Source organism: Zosterops lateralis (assembly GCF_965231275.1).
Source record: "Zosterops lateralis genome assembly, contig: HAP1_HAP1_SCAFFOLD_300, whole genome shotgun sequence".
Taxonomy (NCBI): Eukaryota; Metazoa; Chordata; class Aves; order Passeriformes; family Zosteropidae; genus Zosterops; species Zosterops lateralis.
The window spans coordinates 16358-37316 of NW_028154398.1; the positions used below are offsets into that span (position 1 = coordinate 16358).

The 20959-nt window shown below is 51.6% G+C and overlaps 2 protein-coding genes across 2 annotated transcripts; one reads left to right on the forward strand and one right to left on the reverse strand.

Annotated features, from left to right (window-relative positions):
- Window positions 1-7120: 7120 nt before the first annotated feature.
- Window positions 7121-8402, reverse strand: LOC310923631 (C-type lectin domain family 2 member B-like; the record flags this gene model as incomplete). Its single annotated transcript, XM_083885555.1, has 5 exons — window positions 7121-7235; window positions 7346-7446; window positions 7544-7722; window positions 7824-7919; window positions 8258-8402. The coding sequence occupies 5 exons, from the start codon at window positions 8400-8402 to the stop codon at window positions 7121-7123; spliced, it is 636 nt and encodes a 211-aa protein (XP_083741681.1).
- A 612-nt stretch (window positions 8403-9014) lies between these two features.
- Window positions 9015-18988, forward strand: LOC310923632 (uncharacterized protein). The gene is made up of 2 exons (XM_083885556.1): window positions 9015-9029; window positions 16782-18988. The coding sequence occupies exon 2, from the start codon at window positions 16809-16811 to the stop codon at window positions 17814-17816; it is 1008 nt and encodes a 335-aa protein (XP_083741682.1). The 5' UTR covers window positions 9015-9029; window positions 16782-16808; the 3' UTR covers window positions 17817-18988.
- Window positions 18989-20959: the final 1971 nt, after the last annotated feature.

Below are 20959 nucleotides of genomic sequence, written 5' to 3' on the forward strand. Positions count from 1 at the left end.
GGAGCCCTGCAGAACAAAGTGCTGCTGAAAGAAGCAGGAATGACAGCTGGCAAAAGGAACCCCTCCAGAGATGGGAGGTGAGGTAACACTCTGGGACTTTGGAGGTGAGCTGCTGCAGAGGACGATGGGTCAGGGAATGTCTGCCCAGGAAAAAAGTGTTTTTGAGCTCCGTGAGGGTTTTCACTGCCGACTGTGACAGCGAGGAAAGTGATCGAGATGGTCCAGAGGAGGATCCCTTTGATCCTGGACCTATTGATCCTGACAAAGAACCTGATTTATACCCCCCGACCCTCATGACCACTGGGTGCGGTTAAAACCACAAGTACTAAAAGGGGGAGACTTTGAAATTCCTGAAAGAATCGTAGTGCCGGTCATACACAAGGGACCACGAGGACAAACTGCCAACTCTGGGGAAAAACGACTTTGGGAGTTTTCTCACAGAAATCTCCCCCCTCCTCCACTCAGCCCAAGGGCCTTGGGGCTTTTCCCTTTTTCGGGCGAAATCAAAGCCATGCGCTGATTCTCCTGAGTACGGCCGGGAAAACTGAGGGCTTTCCTCGGAGGCGGTGGCAGCGAACACGCAGGGCTGGGAAAGGCGGGCCGGGAGGTGCGGAGAACTTTGTTTGTGCTTCCAGCTCAATCCCGACTCGGGCCCGGGCCCGTCCCAGGGCGGTTCCTCATCTGCGGCTTTCCCCTCCCACAGCCCGGGGGCGGGGCCTGAGAGCGCGGGGCGGGTGTGGGCCGTGTGCACAGCCCGGGCCTCGCTCGCCGCCATTGGCTGATTGTGCCGTCAGTGCCGGTTGTGGGCGCGCGCTGATTGGGCGGAGCGGGGCCAAGCCCGTTGCCGGGGCCGCCCCCCGGGCGCCCGTGGCTGGGCAGAGGCGCCATTGTGGGAGCGCGTGTGCGGCCTGGGAGCGGCGGCAGCGGCCGGAGCCCGGTGAGGCGGCACTGGCGGAGCTCGGAGGCGGCCCCAGCGCAGGTGGGAGCCGCGCTCGGTTCTGCCGGGGCTCGGGGCTGGCTGCGGGCCGAGGGGGCGGCAGGGGGCTCCGGCGGGTTCCTTGTGCCGTGTCGGCGCCGTGTTCCCCGTGGCCTGAGGGCGCTGCGGGAGCGGCTGCCCGCGCTCTCCTTCCCGCCGCTGCCTCGGCAGGAGCCGCTGCCGGAGCAGCGCCGGCTCGTCCCGGTTCCTGTGGGGAGGACGGAGGTGGCCGCCCTGTCCCCGGGGGGGGCTGTGCGGGAAAATTCCCAGAGGTGGCCAGAGGTTTGTGTCCGCACAGGAGCCCGAGGAGTCCTGTAAAAGTGACTTTATTCCTGAACAAAGGGAGAGGCCGTGCGGCCTTTGCCGGGGGGTCTCTCCAATTGTTGTAGGACGCGGCCTCCTTTTTCTCCTGATTTTCCCTTCTGCATCTCCCTGTCCCTTTGCCCCGTGGCGAAGGTCCTTGGAAATGTGAAAAACGAGGTTCACTTTTTAGTAAATTTTAAGGAATATGTTTAATAAAATAATTAAGACAATTAGGAGATAAGAAAAAACCAAGAACGGCCGGCCGGGTGACTCGGCATTCAGCCAAGTCCACACCTTGCTTTCTCAGAGACACTCGTTAAATACCCTTCTCGTTTTATCGATATATGAAATTCCATCCATACTCCAGGAACTGCCCTGCATGGTCCTTCCTTGGATCTGCCTTTTTAGAGCATGCGTGTTTCGTGGCTGTGTCCTTGTTATCGCGTCCAGCTTGGGCCTTGGTCGGTGCCTTCTGCAGGTGGTAGATGCTGATAGTTGGTGTTATCAGTAGCAGAGTCTTCTTTACATGTTCACTGGATGTTATCCCAACCAAACAGAGAGTTTAAGCAGCTGCTACATCAACTACTCCCTTTATATCTAGTCTTACCAATAGCAGAAATAAACTTTATATCTTTATATCCTTACTATGTTATTATTCATATAGCATACATCTTGCGAAAAGCCAATTTTATAATACACACATATAACAAACCCCACCTCTTCTTTTTTTTTATAATTCATTTGGCTTTGAGCCATAGTTCTTGTTTTCTAGCTTCCATTATTTCCTCTTATAGACACTTACTTTCCAACCAGTCACCACTGGTCCTTAAGTTTTCCACAATTTAATATTTTCCCAATTATCTAATTTGGATGGGTTATAACAGTGACTGTCGATACGGGTATGTGTAATAAGAAAGGAACCTCAGTGTCTTTTCATATAGAACTTTCAATAGTATCTGTAGCATGATTTTGCCAATATCCTTTAAGGCAAAAGACAAAGAATGAGTGAAGTGACAGAAAAAGGAATAACAGAGGTCTGGTATGGCTTATACCTCCACCCTCCATGCCTATGGGGTTGCAACCCACAGCAGGAGTAGATGATCTTCTTGGTGGCAAGTACAGCGGCCAACCCAGTCTTGCCCTCTATTTCCTTGTCAATGCTTTTTGGTTTTTTGTTTGTTAGTTTTCAGACAAATTGCCTTTGACCTTTTTTTTTTTTTTTTTTTTTTTTTTTTTTTTTTTTTTTTTTTTTTTAACCATAATTCTCTCCACTGTTCCTCAGGTATTTCCCACTCAACAGGCACTGGTAATCCCCATTTACTGGGATATATGTACACATGCATCACTAAAAGGCAGTAAAGTCTTTTAATCCAAAGGCCAGCTGCAAAGCCTTTTTAGAACTGACAATTAATTATGCTGGCCATAGCTGCACTTCGAGTAAAACTGCATCTTTAGTTCAACTATTCCATGTCACTTCTGATACCATTTAATTTTTGAAAGCTTCCACCTTTTTAACTGTAACTAGGATTGAGGGACAGGTTAAAAAGAAATTGAAAGAGAGAAAAAAATTTACTCAACAAAAAAAAATAACTTAAACTACAGAGTGAAAAGAAGAGAAAAAAAACAACAAAAAAACAACAGAAACTTCTTTTACCCCTTCTGATGTTAGAGTTTTATCATATTGAAGGTTTCTGGTGGGCCAATCCTCTGCTCAGCCTATTCTTAGGGCAGGAAGACAATGAATTCTTGCTATTCTAGAAGATTTTCCTTCACTATTTAGGAGAACTTAGAAAGATACATACACTATAGGATTTATTTCTATCTAAGGCAAACACATTCACTCAATTTGACATGCATTGATTTGAAAGATTAGATACTCCTTAGAAACTTCGATGAGAACCCCCTTTGACAATCAACACCACCAGTTTTGTGAGCTAGGTCTTATCTGCAGCCAGCTGGAAAACTAAGAAAAAAAGCTTCCAAAACAGTTTCTGCAAAATTCATAGTAACTTATCAAGCAGGGAAATAAATGAAACTACTAAAAAAATTCTTGCATATACCACAATAATATTTCCAAGCAGCAAGTATCTTGTCATTCATACTATCTCTCCTTATATTCCACAAGAAAATCTGACATCTTCTTATATAAAAAAAGAAAACCAAAACACCTTCAATAGTTTCTTAACAAAGACACACAAAGAACTGCCCATAAAAAAAAAAGGAAAAAAAAAACCCTCCAAAAAAAAACTTCTCAACCAATACCTACATCTCAACCTCTGTCTAAGAGGCAGATGACAAATTTTTCCCACCTTATAAAGTTATATAATTAGTTCCTTAAATTATTTTTGATCCACCCACTTGAAGAACAAATCTTTATATCCCTTCTCATGACTTCTAAATAGTAGAAGAAAAAATTTGCTCTTGAGAATAAACCTGACAGAACTAGATTTCTATCAGTAATTATCTGTACCTTTTTGTGGGGACAACGCTGCCAGCGTAACTGAAGAATGTCCTGTATTGGTTACAAATGTTGTGTGTGTACACAAAGGAATCACAGCTCCTGTATTAAGTTTAGTTGAAAACTCTTTCCTTAGTTCCCACTCTGCCGGGTAGTAGTTCACCCTATATTTTGTGAGCACTAACATATCCTCTTGGTATTTCACATAGGCGCTCTTCTCTGCCCTCCTTCTTTAAACAAAACAGATTAATAAGTAATAAAATGTCTTTAAGTTAGTATGAAAGAAGTACCTTAAACACACAAAAAAATAGGAAAAATAAAGGAGGCAAAAACATATTGTTTGTTCTGTAAGATATAAAACCTAAAATAAATTAGCCAAAATGTTAGGGATATGGAGCCCGTCTTCTTCTTGTGATTTTCATGTACCTGCAATATTATACAGTGGAGTGACATAAACACTTTCAAAAAAAAACAATATTACATATTTCAATTTCAACTCCCCACACTAGAATTACTTGAAAGTCCATTTCCTTTGTAGCCGTGAAGAAACAGAGGTAGCATTTGACAGACCGGACTGATTTTTAGGTGTTATGCAGAGAAGTAAAACAGAGAAAGTCCTTTGTCCACAACTTCCAAATTTACTTGAGTCTTTTCCAGTTCATGACCACTCAGCTCTGTTTAAAATTCAACTTTGTATCACCTGGTTTAGATGCTACAGTTCATTCTTGGGTTCTCACACTGGTCTCTTGATTTTGCTGACGTTGATTCAAAACTTGCAGCTTTAGTTTTTCAGCCATACCGCAGCTTCAGTTGCCTGCAATACCTGAAAAAGCATCTTCCCACTGTGGGGTTAAAGAACTTCCTCTCCCATTTTTGCAATTGTAAAGCTATACCCTCTTAACATTAATTTCTCTTTATTTCATAATTTAAACATTATCTCATAGGGTGTTACTTTCAGGTTCCAATCTGGGTTGCATCTGGACTCCCAACATACATTTTACTCATGGCATTTGAGCATAAATTTTGTTTAAAAAAATTCCCAATAACAAAAGATCTAATTTCATCCATAATTCCTTCTTCTTTAATTCCTTCTTATCGAACACCAGAACTCTCACAACTCTTTTGACTCCAATCTCCTGTTCCATTAAAACTATTCCTTCCTATTTCTGAGGTCACCCCCCAGCATTTGATGTCTTATAGCTATCTCTTTAGGCAATTTCAATGCACTCCCAAAAAACCAAAAACCAAACCAAACAAAAACAACTTCTAAGACCTCTAAGAATTTCTAAAATTCTCAGAAAAAACCTTTCAAGACCTCTAACATAAGACTCTCCAAGCTTCTGTCCCACCTTCAGGATTCCATCCAGTCACTGCCTGGTCTCCTCTCTGCCATCCAACAGCCCGAACACCACCCCCTCCCTTTTTCCCCCGAGGCACAGAAAACTCATCAGCTCAGCAGCACAGCACCATGTGCTGCATACTCCATCTTTCAAAACAAAAACTCCTATTTTACTTCAGCAGTCTATATTACACATACATTCACTCAAGAACAACAATAACAACAACAATAAAAACTCTTCAAAATGAATTTCCCCATTAATCTGCAAAACTGCACCAATCCTCTTTTTAGACAGCCCTCTTGAACCTGAATTCTTCATTAATTCCCTTGCAGTTCCCCCTTTTCCATTCAGACATTTTAACCCTTTCAACAATTCACTTCTTTAACACAAATAAACTCCACAACAAGCACACCTCTTCAGCTACACTTACTTCCACTTACACAAAGACAACACAAAAAGATTGGTACCCTTTTTTTAAAAAAAAAAAAATTGTTAGTTTTTACTCATAGGTATTTGACTAACCCCCAGATGTTCTTAGATTATCACACTTTTCAAGCCTTTAGTATTCCTCAGCCTGGCAGCCTTTTCCAAAGCCCAGGTGTCTTGGACCTTACACCTGCAAGGCTTTTTTGTGTTTCTATCCTCAATCTGGCAAAAACCCCAAAATACCTATATTTGGCCAAACCCTAAATGCTCTTGGGTCTTACGTAACCCTTTTAATTCAGCAGCAAGTCTAGGTGTCCTTTGCTCTCTTCCTTTAAGGGGTCCAAGCCCTTTTCCTGGGACCCCGTCCCAGACCAGGGGGTTCAAACGTTTCCCCCCCCCAGTATCCCGTTTTCCCAGTGGGTTGTATAGGAAAACTATCGGCTCCCTCCCTGAAGGGTCTAAACCCTCCCCGGACCGTCCCAGCCACCCGGGGTTTTTTACAACCCCCTTTTTCCTCTGGGATCCCGTCCCAAACACCCGGGGGTCACTTTCACACTTTTTTCTCTCATTTCGCTTCCTTACTGGCCATTTCTCTCGCGAGATAATGGAAACGCAGCCTCAGAAGCTCCCACTCGCTTCACCAGTCTGGAGTAGCCAGCCAGTGTCTCATTCACACAGCACACAGACCCCCCTTTTAACCCGCTCCCCTGAGAATTACTCACAACCAATTTCTTCCTCAGGTTCTTCGTGCACGAGGTTTTTATGGAGCAAAAATACTGCAGTTTTAGGGAGCCTTTTCCCTTTTCCTTACTTGCTTTTTTCTTTCTCCTTGCTTGTCTCTTTGGATGTTTACCTGCAATCCCCAATTCTCACCAGGAAAAACAAAGTTTTGGGCCGCCAAAAACCCAGGCGGGGCGCCTCCCTCCCTGTGGATTTCCTGGGGTTTCAGGGTCGAGGTATATCCCGGCAAGAGCCCCCAAATTGTGAAAGACGAGGTTCACTTTTTAGTAAATTTTAAGGAATATGTTTAATAAAATAATTAAGACAATTAGGAGATAAGAAAAAACCAAAAACAGCCGGCCGGGTGACTCGGCATTCAGCCAAGTCCACCCCTTGCTTTCTCAGAGACACTCGTTAAATACCCTTCTCGTTATATCGATATATGAAATTCCATAAACTAGTTTCCATATTCCAGGAACTGTTTTGCATGGCCCCTCCTTGGGTCCGCCTTTTTAGAGCATGCGTGTTTCGTGGCTGTGTCCTTTTTATCGCGTCCAGCTTGGGCCTTGGTCGGTGCCTTCTGCGGGTGGTAGATGCTGATAGTTGGTGTTATCAGTAGCAGAGTCTTCTTTACATGTTCACTGGATGTTATCCCAACCAAACAGAGAGTTTAAGCAGCTGCTACATCAACTACTCCCTTTATATCTAGTCTTACCAATAGCAGAAATAAACTTATACCTTTATATCTTTACTATATTATTAATCATATAGCATACATCTTGCGAAAAGCCAATTTTATAATACACACATATAACACTGAGGAAGGACATCCCAGGGTCTGGGAAAGGGCAAAGCTGTGACTGCCCAGCACAGAGAAGGTGCTTTGTCCATCCCCTGTTACAGCCGAGTTTGGGCTCTGCTGCACAGATAGGGCATCAGGTATGAGCAGGGCACACTCCTGAGTTTATTCTCAGCCAGGAAAACACACTCTGCATCGCCCAGGACAGGAACCCTGCAAGGAGGAGCAGAGACAATGCTGGCAACACAGGGGACACATTGTGCTCCCATGCCCCCATTCCCTGCCCACATCCCCCAGGCCCTGCTCGGCTCCCTGGGACTCACGAGGAGTTGAAGCTGCTGCCGTCCTCCCACTGAAGCTGCTGCCCCCGTCTGCGCAGCCCCAGCCAGAGATTGACCTTCCGGCTGGGGCGGGACAGGAACTCCTGGGAAGTGAAGAGACCAGCAGTCAGATCTGCACCCCCAGCCCAGGAGCCCCCCAGGCCCCCCTCGGACACCCCACACCCCCAGCCCCTCACTCACCATTTCCTCATCCCTGAGCACGGCCAGGGAGGCCCCGAGCTCAGAGCACCGAGCCTGACCCTGATCCCAGGTGTGCTGATCCTTCGAGAGGAAGTAGCAGATCCTGCGGTACCCGACCCAGTCATCAGGACAGGCCAGCGGAGTGCCAGGAAAAGCTGGAATGTTTGTTTGTCTTCCCCCTGCAGAGGGAAGAGGAGAAGGTCCAGGATTCCCCTCCACAGGCAATAGGGACCCTGCTGTGCCCCGAGGGGCTGGGCTGAGGCAGCTGCTCCTCCCTTACCTGACAGCACAGCCAAGGCCGGCACCAAAGCCAGGACCAGCATCACGAGCAGAGTCAGCACCAGGGTGACCTTGGGATGGGATCTGAACCTCTCACCTGCAGCAGTAAAGAGTCCATGGCTGTGAGGACGGGGCTGTCCTGAGCACGCCCAGCCCTCACATCCCCCCACCCAACACCCGGGGGACACAGGAGGGATCCCCCATTCTGTGTGCCCCTCACTCAGCTGGCAGCAAGAGAAACAAGGGACAGGGGCACAGCCAGGGCCAGGGCACAGCCGGGGCCAGAAGAACTGCCCAGCGCCGGGGGCAGCCGGGGGTGTCGGTCCCGGCCCCTGCGGGGGCCCAGCAGAGCAGGAGGGCTCTTCCAGAGCCCTGGAAACAGCCACAGCCCTGCCAGCCCTGTGCACCTGTGGGGTGACACTGTCCCCTCCCTACAGGCCACGGCGCTGGCCCTGCACTCACACAGAAACTGGAGGGGTTTCTTCTGTATGTTCTCAGCTTCTGATCCGTTCTGGCATTTCAGGGGCTTCTTCACCCTCCCAGTACTGGAGCGGAGCTCATTCTCCACATCTTCATTCATTGCACACCCACCAGTGGCCCCTTCCTGCCTAGGACAAGTGGCTTCTTGCGCCCGAGGAAAGTGTGTGCAGACGAGCTCCGGGCCGGGACAGGCGGTGACAGCGCCTGGGACCTGCCGAGTGCCGGCCCGGGGCGGCTGCGGATCGGGCTCGGCCTCCGAGGGGAAGAACCGGCAGCCCCGAGGAGGCGCAGGACCGTCCCCTGCAGCCCCTGTCCGGGCGGGCTGGAGCCCAGGGACACTGAGCGCTGCCACCGCCCTTTGTGTCCCTGTTGGGAACAGGAGAGCCGGAGCCTGGCAGGAAAAGCCGAACTTCGGCGGCTTCACCCGGCGCTGTGCCCGGAGGGCCATCCCAGCCCAGTTTCACATCCGACTTTTCAAATTAGGGAAACAATGGAATAATCACAGAACGGGATCGCGGCAGTTCCGTGCCGCGCGCCAAGCCCGCCCCTCTCCCCCATTGGCCGACGTCTCCCGCCGCGTCTCCTTCTCGCGCGCTGATTGGTCAGAGCTGGGCTGAGGGACGATCCCGGCCCGCCCACTCCGCCATGCTCGGATCGGCCCCCGGAGCGCGGAGCGACTCTGGAAACCGGGACCGGCCCCGGGAGCGGCGGCAGCGGCCGGAGCCCGGTGAGGCGGCACTGGCGGAGCTCGGAGGCGGCCCCAGCGCAGGTGGGAGCCGCGCTCGGTTCTGCCGGGGCTCGGGGCTGGCTGCGGGCCGAGGGGGCGGCAGGGGGCTCCGGCGGGTTCCTTGTGCCGTGTCGGCGCCGTGTTGCCCGTGGCCTGAGGGCGCTGCGGGAGCGGCTGCCCGCGCTCTCCTTCCCGCCGCTGCCTCGGCAGGAGCCGCTGCCGGAGCAGCGCCGGCTCGTCCCGGTTCCTGTGGGGAGGACGGAGGTGGCCGCCCTGTCCCCGGGGGGGGCTGTGCGGGAAAATTCCCAGAGGTGGCCAGAGGTTTGTGTCCCCACAGGAGCCCGAGGAATCCTGTAAAAGTGACTTTATTCCTGAACAAAGGGAGAGGCCGTGCGGCCTTTGCCGGGGGGTCTCTCCAGTTGTTGTAGGACGCGGCCTCCTTTTTCTCCTGATTTTCCCTTCTGCATCTCCCTGTCCCTTTGCCCCGTGGCGAAGGTCCTTGGAAAGTTCCGCTTCCCGATCCGCCTCCTGCATGTCCTCGTTAATATGCGCCCCCCTTTTGTAGAACATCCGATATTCACGGCTCTGCTCAGTCTTTGTTCTTCTTCTCCGTGTTCAGGAATTTCGCAGGGCCTTGGCTGAGCACAGTCCGTGTCAATGAGGGACATTTTCTGAAACTGATGGATTCTCCCGTTGCTCCCTTATCTCCCAGTCCCCGGCCCTGTCTCCAAGCAGATTCACTCGTTGACTCTGTTTTTTCTTGCTGGGTCCTTTTTGGTTTTGGGATTATTGTCAGTGACCTCAATTCTGAGAAAAACGAATATTCAGTCTTAGAATATTTTTCAAGAGTTCAATAAGGGAAAAACCAGTTCCATGTCCAGCGCTGGGTGTTCCTGGCGATCAGCCAAGGGACCCGTGGGTGCGTTAAGACAGTGTTATCTCTGTACTGTTACTTTACTAAGGCACATACATGTTCATGAGTTTCATGCATTATTCAAATATTCTTGGTAGCTTTCGTTGTTATAGAAACTTTTCTCTTTTTTTTGTTTTCTGTTCTGGCTTATCTAAATAACATCCTGTGGATCAGGTCCATATATTTTATTTCTTCTTGTGGCTTCATCCTGTTGTTTCACACTTCCCAGATACTGAACAGGTAACAAATTCTTCTCGAATTCTTCTCCCGTGCTCTGGTTGGTGTCACCCTTATCACTTGGAGAGGTCAGTCAGCAGATGTGGGAAACAACCTAATTGCTTTACACAGTTCTCTCGGTTACAAGAAGTATTTTAACATTTTATATTTTGCTGAGGCCTGTGGTACAATACATTCATCACATAATTATTTCTATAAGCTGTAAGGTGAATACATCAACATAACACTCATCACACTACTATTTCCATGGGCTTTACTTTGCATACTAAAATGAGAAATAAGTTTTATTAGCAAGCAGCTAAAAGAGATTATAAATTCCACTGTACTTGAAATCAATAACCACATATAAAGACTAATGCACAAATGTGAAAGCCAATATTATCGGGTCATTTTTAACAGTTCCTGTCCTTTTGTAGCCGTGTGTGGCTCAGGAGGCCTGGCTGCCACCTGCATCCCCTTGCTCAGCTGTGAATGAGCTGCCCTCAGCAAGGTGTGGTGCAGGGCCCAAAGATGAGAGTTGCTGTAGCACAACAGAGGAGAAAGAGCATTCGTTTAACCCAGGGCTGCATCAATTGATCTCTTTTCTCTAATTAAATCATCCCAGACTTGGATTCCCAAGTGATTTCTCTGAGCCTGTGGTAGCACAAACAGCCCAGTGGTCTGATGCTCCCTGTGTGACACAGACAGTGCCAGCACATGTTGGAGTGGGGAGAGGGATGATTCCCCCCACTTGTTGTAGTGAAGTTTTCACACCATTCTCCACTGGCTGTTTCCCTTTGCAGCTGAAGCAATTTGTGTTGCAGAGTCAGATCTCCTCCCTGTGGGCTCTGCCTTTGGCTGTGCCAATTCCATCTGTGCAAGCAGGCAGAGCTTGGGCTGAGGGGCAGAGGGAATCAGCCCAATTCCTCCCGCAGGCCAGAAGAGCCTGGTGCACTGTCCCCACTTTTCCCCAGCAGTGTTAATTTGCATTTCTAAAGCTCCTCTCCTGGCTGCCTGGAATGGAGCTTCTCTTCCAGAGCAGCCACTGAATGACTCACATGTGCCCCCCCACAATCTGCTTTTGTTTTAGCTGTTAATTTAACTGTTTAATTCTTTTCACTGTTTGTGCCTTAAAGGGTCACCTTTAAAACTCTTCTAGTTTTGCAAAATGCAGCCTAAAGATGAACATCGAAAAACCCAAACCGAAATTTTGCCGTCACTAAGAGCGTCACACAAACATAGACAAAAACATTTCAAAGTAATGTAGTTTTATTTACTTTTCCTCCTAGGAGAAGAATTGATTCTCACCCCTGGTCCAAACGTAACTGACAATATAAAAGCAGGATTATTATGAGAAATTATTGTGGTGGTGTAATCTTGTTACAGAAACTGTGAGAAAAACAGAATTTCTCCAACAATATCTTTAGTGTTAGAGAGTCAAGGCATTACTTGATTTTGGCCAGGATGTGCAACAGAAATCATTTCATCCACTCGTAGCCAGGGTGTGCAGAGAAAATCATTCCATGACACGTGAGTTTTACTGGATTTTTCCTAAACTTTCTACAGTCTGAACCCATAGAAATCCATTGGTTTGATGTTCATTGCTTCCAAGTCGCTGAGTTCTGAGTATTTGGTTTCCTATTGGAGCCGGATTTCTTTGCCTCTGATGTTAATTAGGTCCTCACTCCTGGATTTCCTCATCAGCCTTTTCCAGACCAGGTGTCTCCAGCTATTCCAGGGCAGTGTCTGGGGCAGATGTTGGTTGCTGTTTGCTGATGGTCGTTGATGTTTTGTTGATGGTCGTTGTCTTTGTGGGTGTCTTTTGGGCTATTCCCAGTCTGCTGAGATGTTAAACTCATCTCTCTTGAGTGGTGTAACATCCTTTAAAAGATAATATTTAAAATCCCTTTCCCAGGGCAAAGGCAAACCAAGCCTGACTAGAGAAATAAGATTTTTTTTAAAATTTGAACTTGGTATATTTTGGAGCAATGTGATCCCATCCAGCCCCGTGTGTGAGTGTGACTGAGAGCCAGAGTGGAATTGTCCCGTTGTGTTCCCCAGCCCCTGTGGCGAGTGCAGGCACAGAAAGCCCTGAAGCTGAAGCAGTGGCAGCAAGGCTAGCCCTAGTTTGACAGTTCTCATGATTTATCAGTTCCTTATCAGTTCCTTCAGTCTGGCTTCTGTTAGCAAAAGGGAAGTCCTAGCTACATTATCTCAGCACTATCTATTTTGACTACAGTCTTCAATGCCTCAAGTTCCCCTATTGTAATTTATTGCTTCCACAATCCTTTCTCTTGGAATTATTTGTTTCAGAAATACCTTTCTAAGTGATCCAGTGATTACTGCAGAAGTCAGAATTGCTTTTGGCCCCCCTGTTGGGTGACATGGTGTCAGCAGGAGATATTTCAGCCTTCCTGCTCAGGGCATTTCAGTCCCAGGCTCTCACAGGCACACACAGCTCTGCCGGTTGAGCTGACCATGTGGGGGGTAACCTGTGCTTTGTCTGATTCCCTTTCCTGAATAACAGCGTGTCTTGTAACTCTTTTCCCTTCTGCTGCCCTTGGAGCCCCATCCAGAAACACCTTTTTTCCCTGAGGCCAGGGAATGTCTCATCAATCTCTCCCAGCCTGGCTCTGGAGCTCTGTCACCTCAGTGCAGTCATGGGTTTCTCCCCAGCCCCTGTGCAGGCTGTTCCAACAGGAGGCTGGGTTAAACCCTTCCCCTGTCCTCACTTCTAAATCCTCCTGTGCCACTGAACAAGTTTCCTGCTGGAATAACCCAGCCCTGCTCTTTTGGTTCTCAGAGGCTGAACTTGATGCCAGACTTGGACAACAGGAGATCCTTGTGCTGTCAGTTTTCAGGCCTCAGGTCCCATTCAAGCTGTGGCTGCACAATTCTGCAGACAGTGGGGCCACTCTGGCCACTGGGTTAAACATTTTAGCACAAGAATTCCTTTGGCCTGGCCCTGTTTAACACTCACATACAATTCCAGTTCCTTTTCTGAGTCTGGAGGAGGCATGGCTTGGGCATCAATCATTTTGGGGTTTTTTTTCATTTCTCAATTTTTGTTCCCTTTCCCACGTCCAAACCATAACATTGAGTCTGTCTGGGGTTAAAAAGTCATCCAATGTTTTAGCTGGAGCAGAGAATCCTCAATCCAGGTCCTGCAATTCCCTATTAATCCTCAGAATTGTCAGAGCTGCTTTTTAGTCCTGGGTAACATTACTCCTGAGATTACAAAGCCCTTCCTTCCCTCCCTTGCAATAGGGTTTTGCTTTTAGACACCACTCGTGCTGTGTAGTGACATCCGTGGACGGCAGGGACAAGGAACTCTGCAGAGCTGAGATATTCTAGAAACACGTGGCTTTATTACAAGGGTGGTGGGTAAAGAGGGCTTTGCCTTCAGCCACCAGCCTGGGCTGGAGGGAAGCCCCGAGAGAGAGAGGGGAGAGAGAGGGTAGAAGAGAGCTCAGGGGTAGAAGTGAGGTAAGAGTGGGGGAAGGGATAAGACAGCAGGGATAAGAGAGAGGGGGCAAGAGCGTGGGGGGAAAGAGCAAGAGAGCAAGAGCAAGAGAGAGGGCACCTTGTTACAATCCATTCTCTCTCTTTTTGTGTTGAATATTCTAATTCACAGTGACCAACCGGTGCAAGATCCAAAACCTACAAACTTTGCATGCAGCCTATGAGAACTACTATATTACCATGTCATTTTATATTCTAAACTCTAAAGACTACTTTTCTTATCTGCTTTTCCCCTGATCCCTTGCAAAGTGGAAAGGCTGCATTCCTGACTCCTTTTGTTTCTGCCCTTCGACCCATCTCCAGCTAATCACCGTTTTCCTGCCTCCCATGCCTACATGTCAAAGCTGGCTTTCATTTCTATTGCACTCACAGGTTTTTCATCTGCAGTATTTCTTACCAGACAATCATATCCATAAGTCCTTCCTGTCCCATCTTTCCCAACAGTGCTGGTTGCTTCAGAGTAATTTGGAGAGGCTGGGAATCTGATTTTCCCCCTTTCCCTGGGGCTGCCCACACTTGTGGGTTCACTTCAGCACAGGCCTTGCCAGACATTTGACACAGAGGTACAAGAGAACTGGCCTCTGTATCACCTTTTACAATATTAATTTGCATTCCCAATTTAGCCATCAAAGGCCTTCCCAGTAAATTACAATCACAATGAGGAGCAAATAAAACTTCCTGCATTTCAAACCCATCCCCCACATCTGCTAATAGTGGTTGAATAAAACACAGCCCCTCATCTTTCCCACTTGTCCCCTGGATAATCAAAGACATTTTTGGCCTTTTCCCCCCTTAGGTCTGAGATTGAGAGTGGGTGGAGAGGCCCCTGTGTGTATGAGGAAAGGCCTCGTGTGGATGCAGCCCCAGGCTGAATGTTGTCAAGGGCTCCAGTGTGGTGGGTCCCTGGTGTAATGGGAGCTGTGGCAGCCCTAGGAATCCATGTCCGTGCAGGGCTGGACTTGCTCCTGCTGAGGGTGCTGCTGTGTGTGCTTGCAGTGTCCCTGTGGGCTGCAGATGGATCCCTGCTTCCTTGGCAGGGGCTGTTTGGGTGGACTCTCCCCTGCCGAGGAGGGCAATGCCTGTGCCAGGTGCTTGTGGCCGAGCCCGTCCCCTCGGTGCTGGGGCCCCCTTGGGCCCTGGGCTTCATCCCTCAGGGGCTGTGGAAACTCTGCCATGGCCTTTGCCTTCAGCTTGGCCTTTTCCTGCTCCCTTCTTGCCTTCACCTGCTGTGCCTTTGTGCCCAAGTGCTGCAGGGGCTTCTTGTGCCCCTCGTGCAGCCCCCCTGAGTGCCTGTGGGTGCTCATCCTCTGACAGCTGCTGAGCTTTCTGCACAATCATTCCTTTCTGCAGGGCCCAAACAAGATCCTTCAAAGATGATCTGGATCCTTGCCGGGATAATGCACATTTCCCAGCTGTTCCTTCCCTCCTTCCTTCCCTCCTTCCTTCCTTCCTTCCTTCCTTGGCGCTGGTGCTTGTGCTGGCCGTGCCCTGCAGAGCCCGTATCCCAGAGCCGGTGCCTGTGGTGCCGCAGTGTCCAAAGGCAGCTCCCCCGGCGGGCAGGGCCGGCAGCTCCACGGGGCCGGGCAGCGGCCGGGGCGTCCCGCAGCCTCCTGGGGGCCGGGGGCCAGTGCCGGCCCTGCCCGGGGGGTGGTGGGGTCAGGCAGCGCCCGGCGCTGAGCCCCGGCTGCCCCACAGCCCCGGCCCGGCCCCGCAGCTCCCCACAGGCCCCCAGCCCGTGCTCCCGGTGCCGCCCCTCTGCGCCCGCTCCTGCCACTCCCCAGCACAGAGAAACCCCCTGGGATCCTGACCTCCTTGTTTGCCTCTCCTGCCAACCGGGGCTACAAACCATCTGCATCAGCTCCCAGAGTTTGGGCATTACACCCTGCTTGAAAACGTCCCAGTCCTCAGTATTTTTCTCTTCCTGCTCTTTTCCATCATCCTCTTTCTCACCACAGAGATTCCTCCTGCTGCCTCTTGCCTTAACTGTAATCCTGCACCCTCCCCTTCCCCCTCACCCTTCCCAGCACACCAACACCATCCATCCCCTGCTGTCTAAATCCCTTCTGGACTTCCCTTCTTGCCCCTCTGGGTGTCCATGTCCTTAATTACCTCTGGGAGAATGATGCCTTGGGAAGGCTGGCCTGAAACAGAGACAGGACAGAGCTAGAGAATAAAGCAGATATTTATTGAAAGCTCTTTAGGGCAGACCTTGGGCAGGGCAGGAGCCTGACCAGGGCTACACTCAAGGTGGACTTGAAATGGTCTCCTCATGGACGACTGGTCACGAGGTCCTAAACTTTGCTGTTTTGGTCCATTTGCATGTTGGAGCCCAGTTGTCCAGCCCCAGGCTCAGGTGGTGAGGTGTCATCCTTGTTGTTTCTCTCTTCAGTCCCCCCGCGCTGTCGTGGCGGGAGCGGCTGCAGTGGGGAGCGAGTGCGGGCGGGAGCGGCCGAGAGCCCAGCGCTGCCCCAGCCCGAGCTGCCCCAGCTCCATCCGTGCCCCTCCGGTGGGATGCTGTGGGTTTGGGGGGGAAGAGGGAGCCGGCAGTGGGTGCTGGGCCTGGGGCAGGAGGGGAAGGGAAGGAGAAGCAGGGTTGAACAAAACGTTCAAAGGATGCTCGTGGGAGGAGAAGGTGGGATTGTGCAGGAGAAAGAGGAATAGTAGGAGGAAATGGAGTGTTAGAAGGAGTAGGGACACAGGAGGAGGAGGAGGCAGCAGAAGGTTCCACCCCTCCCTGTATCTGCAGCCTCCCCCCAGCCCCAGGAGTGTTGCCCCCCCACATGCAGCAGGTGACGAGGAGGAGGATCCATGATTTTCGTGGGGGTGAATCTTGATGTTTCTCAGCTTCCATTGGCTAAATGTTGATGCTTTGGTTTTTTGCAAGGGGCTGAATCGTTATATTTTAGAAGCAGTTTTGGCTGAGTCTTGGTGTTTGGGGAGTTTATTATCTGTGTCTTGGTGTTTGGAGGACTTTTGGGCTGAATCTTGGTGTTTTGGAGGTTTTCACAGACACAAGGTGCCCACTGACTTCTTGAGAATAGCTTGGGGAAGGAGGAACCCCCAGCCTAAGGTGCTTTCCATTTGTTTTTTCCCCAAACCAGGATTTTTCATTGCCAAGGAGTGCCCAGATGGAGAAGGAGGAGGAAAAGCCCCGGAGATCCCGCAGGAGGAGGGGCTGCAAACCCAGCCCAGGGAGCTGCGAGGAGGAAAGAGCCGCCCTGTGCCAGGAGGGCGGCCGGAGATCCAGGCGGAGCTCAGAGCTGGTGGAGAAGCCTCATGGAGGGGAGAAGCCCCACAAGTGCCTGGAATGTGGGAAGGGTTTCAGCCGGAGCTCTAATCTGATCCGACACCAGAGGATCCACACTGGGGAACGGCCCTTTGAGTGTGGGGAATGTGGGAAGAGGTTCAGTTACAGCTCCAGCCTGAGGAAACACCAGGTGATCCACACTGGGGAAAAGCCCTTTGAGTGTGGGAAATGTGGGAAGAGGTTCACAGACTGCACCATCCTTATGTGCCACCAGGTAGTCCATACTGGGGAACGGCCCTATGAGTGTGGGGAATGTGGGAAGAGCTTTGGATGGAGCTCTCAGCTGAGAAATCACCAGCGTGTCCACACTGGGGAGAGGCCCTACGAGTGTCCTGAGTGTGGGAAGAGGTTTCAGACCAGCTCCAATCTCCTCCTCCATCAGCGGATTCACACAGAGGAGAGGCCCTTCCGCTGCCCTGACTGTGGGAAGGGCTTCAAGCTCAACTCCGACCTCATCAGGCACCAGCGCATCCACACCGGGGAGAGGCCCTACGAGTGTCCTGAGTGTGGGAAGAGGTTTCGGGTCAGCTTCCATCTCCTCAAACATCAGCGGATTCACACAGAGGAGAGGCCCTTCCGCTGCCCCGACTGTGGGAAGGGCTTCAAGCGCAACTCCACCCTCACTGTGCACCGGCGCATCCACACCGGGGAGAGGCCCTACGAGTGTCCTGAGTGTGGGAAGGGTTTCTCACAGAGCTCTAACTTGACCCAACACCAACAGAGGCACCATAAGGGAAGCCCCACGAGTGCCCCGAGTGCGGGAAGAGCTTCGTGCGCTGCTCCAGCTCCATCCCCCATGGGAGGATCGGCGTTGGATGATCCCCAGTGACCCCGTTGGGCAGAGCCCTGGTGATCCGTGGTCCTGGTGATCCGTGTTGGGAAGACACCTGGCTGGGGGGGGGAATCCACTGGTTCCTGTCCCCCTGTGGGCACCTGGATGAACACGGGGGCAGGAACATCCATCGGGACACAGACAGACCTAAGGAATTCCTTGGGGAGAGTGGATTTGTTGACTTTCAACCCCAGAAAACCTTTTGTATTTGATTCCATCTTCTGGTGGCATCAAGGAATACTTGATGGATGGATGGTCTTGAAAGGTCATTTCCAGTCTCAGGGATTCCACTATTTAGATTTCCTATTGCCCAAGGGCATCTTCTGCAGCCAAATGGTGATGAAATGGGGCCAAGACTGAGATTTTGGAGACAGTGGGCTGGAAACCCCTCCAAAAAAGATTCTTCCCTCCTACTCAAGCACATGGATCCTCAGCCAGCATGAAGACAAAAATCCTTTTCTTTTGGCCTTGGTTTGGTTTTCATTTCTCTTCATGCCTTTGAAATATCCAACTGGGGTAAAAACAGAGACATTGAACTAAGACATGGTTGGGATGATGGGGGAACATAGACATGGTGGGACATAGACATGGAGAGTGACATGGGGACGGACACATGGACATGGAAGGGGGACGTGGCCATTCGTGGGGACACGGGTACAGATGTGTTGGAGTCCAGGGCATCCCTCTGGGCGCCCTGGGAAGTCACAGACCTTGGTAGAGAGGCCTGGGACCCAAGAAAGAGGGTCTGGGGTCTGTGCAGGGGGGTTTGCCTGGCACAGAGCCCAGAAAGACACAGTCTTTGATTTTGGTCCATGAGAAAAACATCTAACAGAGAGAAGAATTGCAAGTCACAAAGGTGTTACTGAGAGTAGTGTAGTTAATACTGTGCAGAAGATTTTGTAGTTTTGGGTTTTTAGAATGTAGATGCAAAGGGACAAGATGGTGGTTTTAGGGCGGTGCCCTGGGTTCTTCTTCTTCTCCCTTGGCATCCATCTTCTGCAGTGACGTGGGCACAAAGTAGTTTCAGTGGATTGGATCAGAGTAGACATGACCCTGTTAGTATAGGTGATAGACATTGGCATTGAATTGTAAACAATGGGTACGTAGTTATCTGTATAAGAGGCAGTGACCTCCCATCACAGGGGGAGTCACCTCGTGTCCAGGCTGCTGTGAACATCTTGGCTGGACACAGAGAATTGTAAGATAAGAACTAATAAACAATGCGAGAAACCAGAAAACCAAGACCTTGAGACTCCCTTCATTCTCGCGCCGAACACCGAGCACCGAGCTCAGCACGGAACACAGAGACACAGAGTCAGACAGCAGATCCTAAATCCTTCAGAGGTCAAGAGGGAAAATCACTCCGTTTGTGCCCACACGAACCACCAGCCAGCTTTGGAATCTCGGGTGGGAAACAACCAGATTAAAAACCCGAGAAGATGGAGGTGTGGGGGACAATGACAGGGATGGGAATGTGGTGGGGAGACAGCCATGGGTGAGGACAGGGTGGGACATGGCCAGTGACATGTGGGGACATGGTCATGGCCAGTGCCATGGGGGGAACTTTTAGGGGCTGTGGGGGATGCTGGGTTTGAGGGAGCTGAGGGTTCCTGGGAAGGACATGGGGCTTGCTGAGGGCTTTGGGGACCCCAGGCCCAGCGGCTCTGGCTGTGCTGGGAGAGCCTGGGGGAGGTTCTGGGGCAGCTGCTCCCCGAGACCAGGGCAAACTTCAAAGCTTTATTGGGAACACTGGGAGCAGCCGGGCGGGGACACAGGGACAGCTCTGGGCACGGGCAGGGGGGACACACGAGGCCCCCAAAATCATCTTGGGGACGGAGCGGGGGGTCCCGGCCGGGCCCGAGGCCACGGGGAGGGGCTGCGGCCGCCGGCGGCTCAGGAGCTCTGTGGGCAGAGAAAAGGGGGTGACACCGGGCTGGGGGGCCCCGGGGGGGCACGACCCCCGGGACCCCCCCTCACCTTCTTGCACAGGCAGAGGCCCAGCCCCAGCGCCAGGAACACCGAGCCCAACACCAAGCCCCCGATCCCCATCAGCATCTTGCTGCGGGCGGCGTCCGGCGGCATCTCTGGGGGGTCCAGAGGGGTCAGGACCCCCACAAATCTCTCACCTGCACCCCGAGCCCCTCCAGCCTCCCTCTCAGTCTCCCCCAGCACACCCAGGAGCCCTCAAAACCTCCTCCCGAGCCCTGCCCGCCCTCCCCACCGCCCACCAAAGCCCCTCCTGGCCCCTCTCACCAGCCCACAGCCCCAAACCACTCGCCCCCCAACAAAGCCCAACAAAACCCCCCCAAACCCTCTCCCAGTCCCTTCCCAGCCCCTCCACCGCTCCCCCACACCCCTCCCAGTCTCTTCCCAGCACAACCCACCTCAGCCCCAGCCCCGCTTGCCCCTCCCCCAGCTCCTCCCAGCCCCTCCAGCCTCACTCCAATCCCTCCCACTTCCACCCGCCGCCCCCAAACTCCCTCCCGGCGCCCACCAGCACCCCCGGGACCCCACACCCCCCTCCCCAGCATCTTCCCGACTCCTGCTCAGCCCTTCCACAGCCCCCAGCCCCTCTCCCAGGTTCAACCAGGATCTCTCCAGTTCCCTCCCACTCGCTCCCAGCACACGCCGGTGCCTCTGCCAGCCCGGCCAGTGGCTCCCCCCGTACCCCAGTGGCGCCTCAGGGGCTGCTCCAGGCTGACGTGCTCCACCTGGCACGTGTAGCTGAGCCCGCGCCGGGGCGGCCTTTCCAGCAGCACCAGCAGCTGGTGGCTCCAGTCCCCATTGGGGACCACGTCGGTGGCCACCACCTGGCCCGACAGCTCCTGCTGGCCCTCGAACCACCTCACCTGGATGTGGCCGGGGTAGAAATCCATCACGGAGCACAGCAGGCCTCTGGCACTGCGGGCCGGCGAGCTGGAGGGCAGCAGCGAGATGGAAACGCTGGGGGGCACTGGGAGAGAGCGGGGACACACTGGGATCAGCTGGGGGCCACTGGGAGAGAGAGGGGAGGGGCGGTGTGGGCTTGGGAGGGGCTGGGAATGGACTGGGAGGAACTGGGATGGACTGGGAAAGACTCAGATTGACTGGGAGTGACTGGGAACGGACTGGGAATGGACTGGGAGGGACTGGGATAAGGT

What these genes read in the sequence shown, in the direction of transcription:
- LOC310923632 (XM_083885556.1), top strand. Translation starts at nt 16,809, where the DNA reads ATGGAGAAGGAGGAGGAAAAGCCCCGGAGATCCCGCAGGAGGAGGGGC.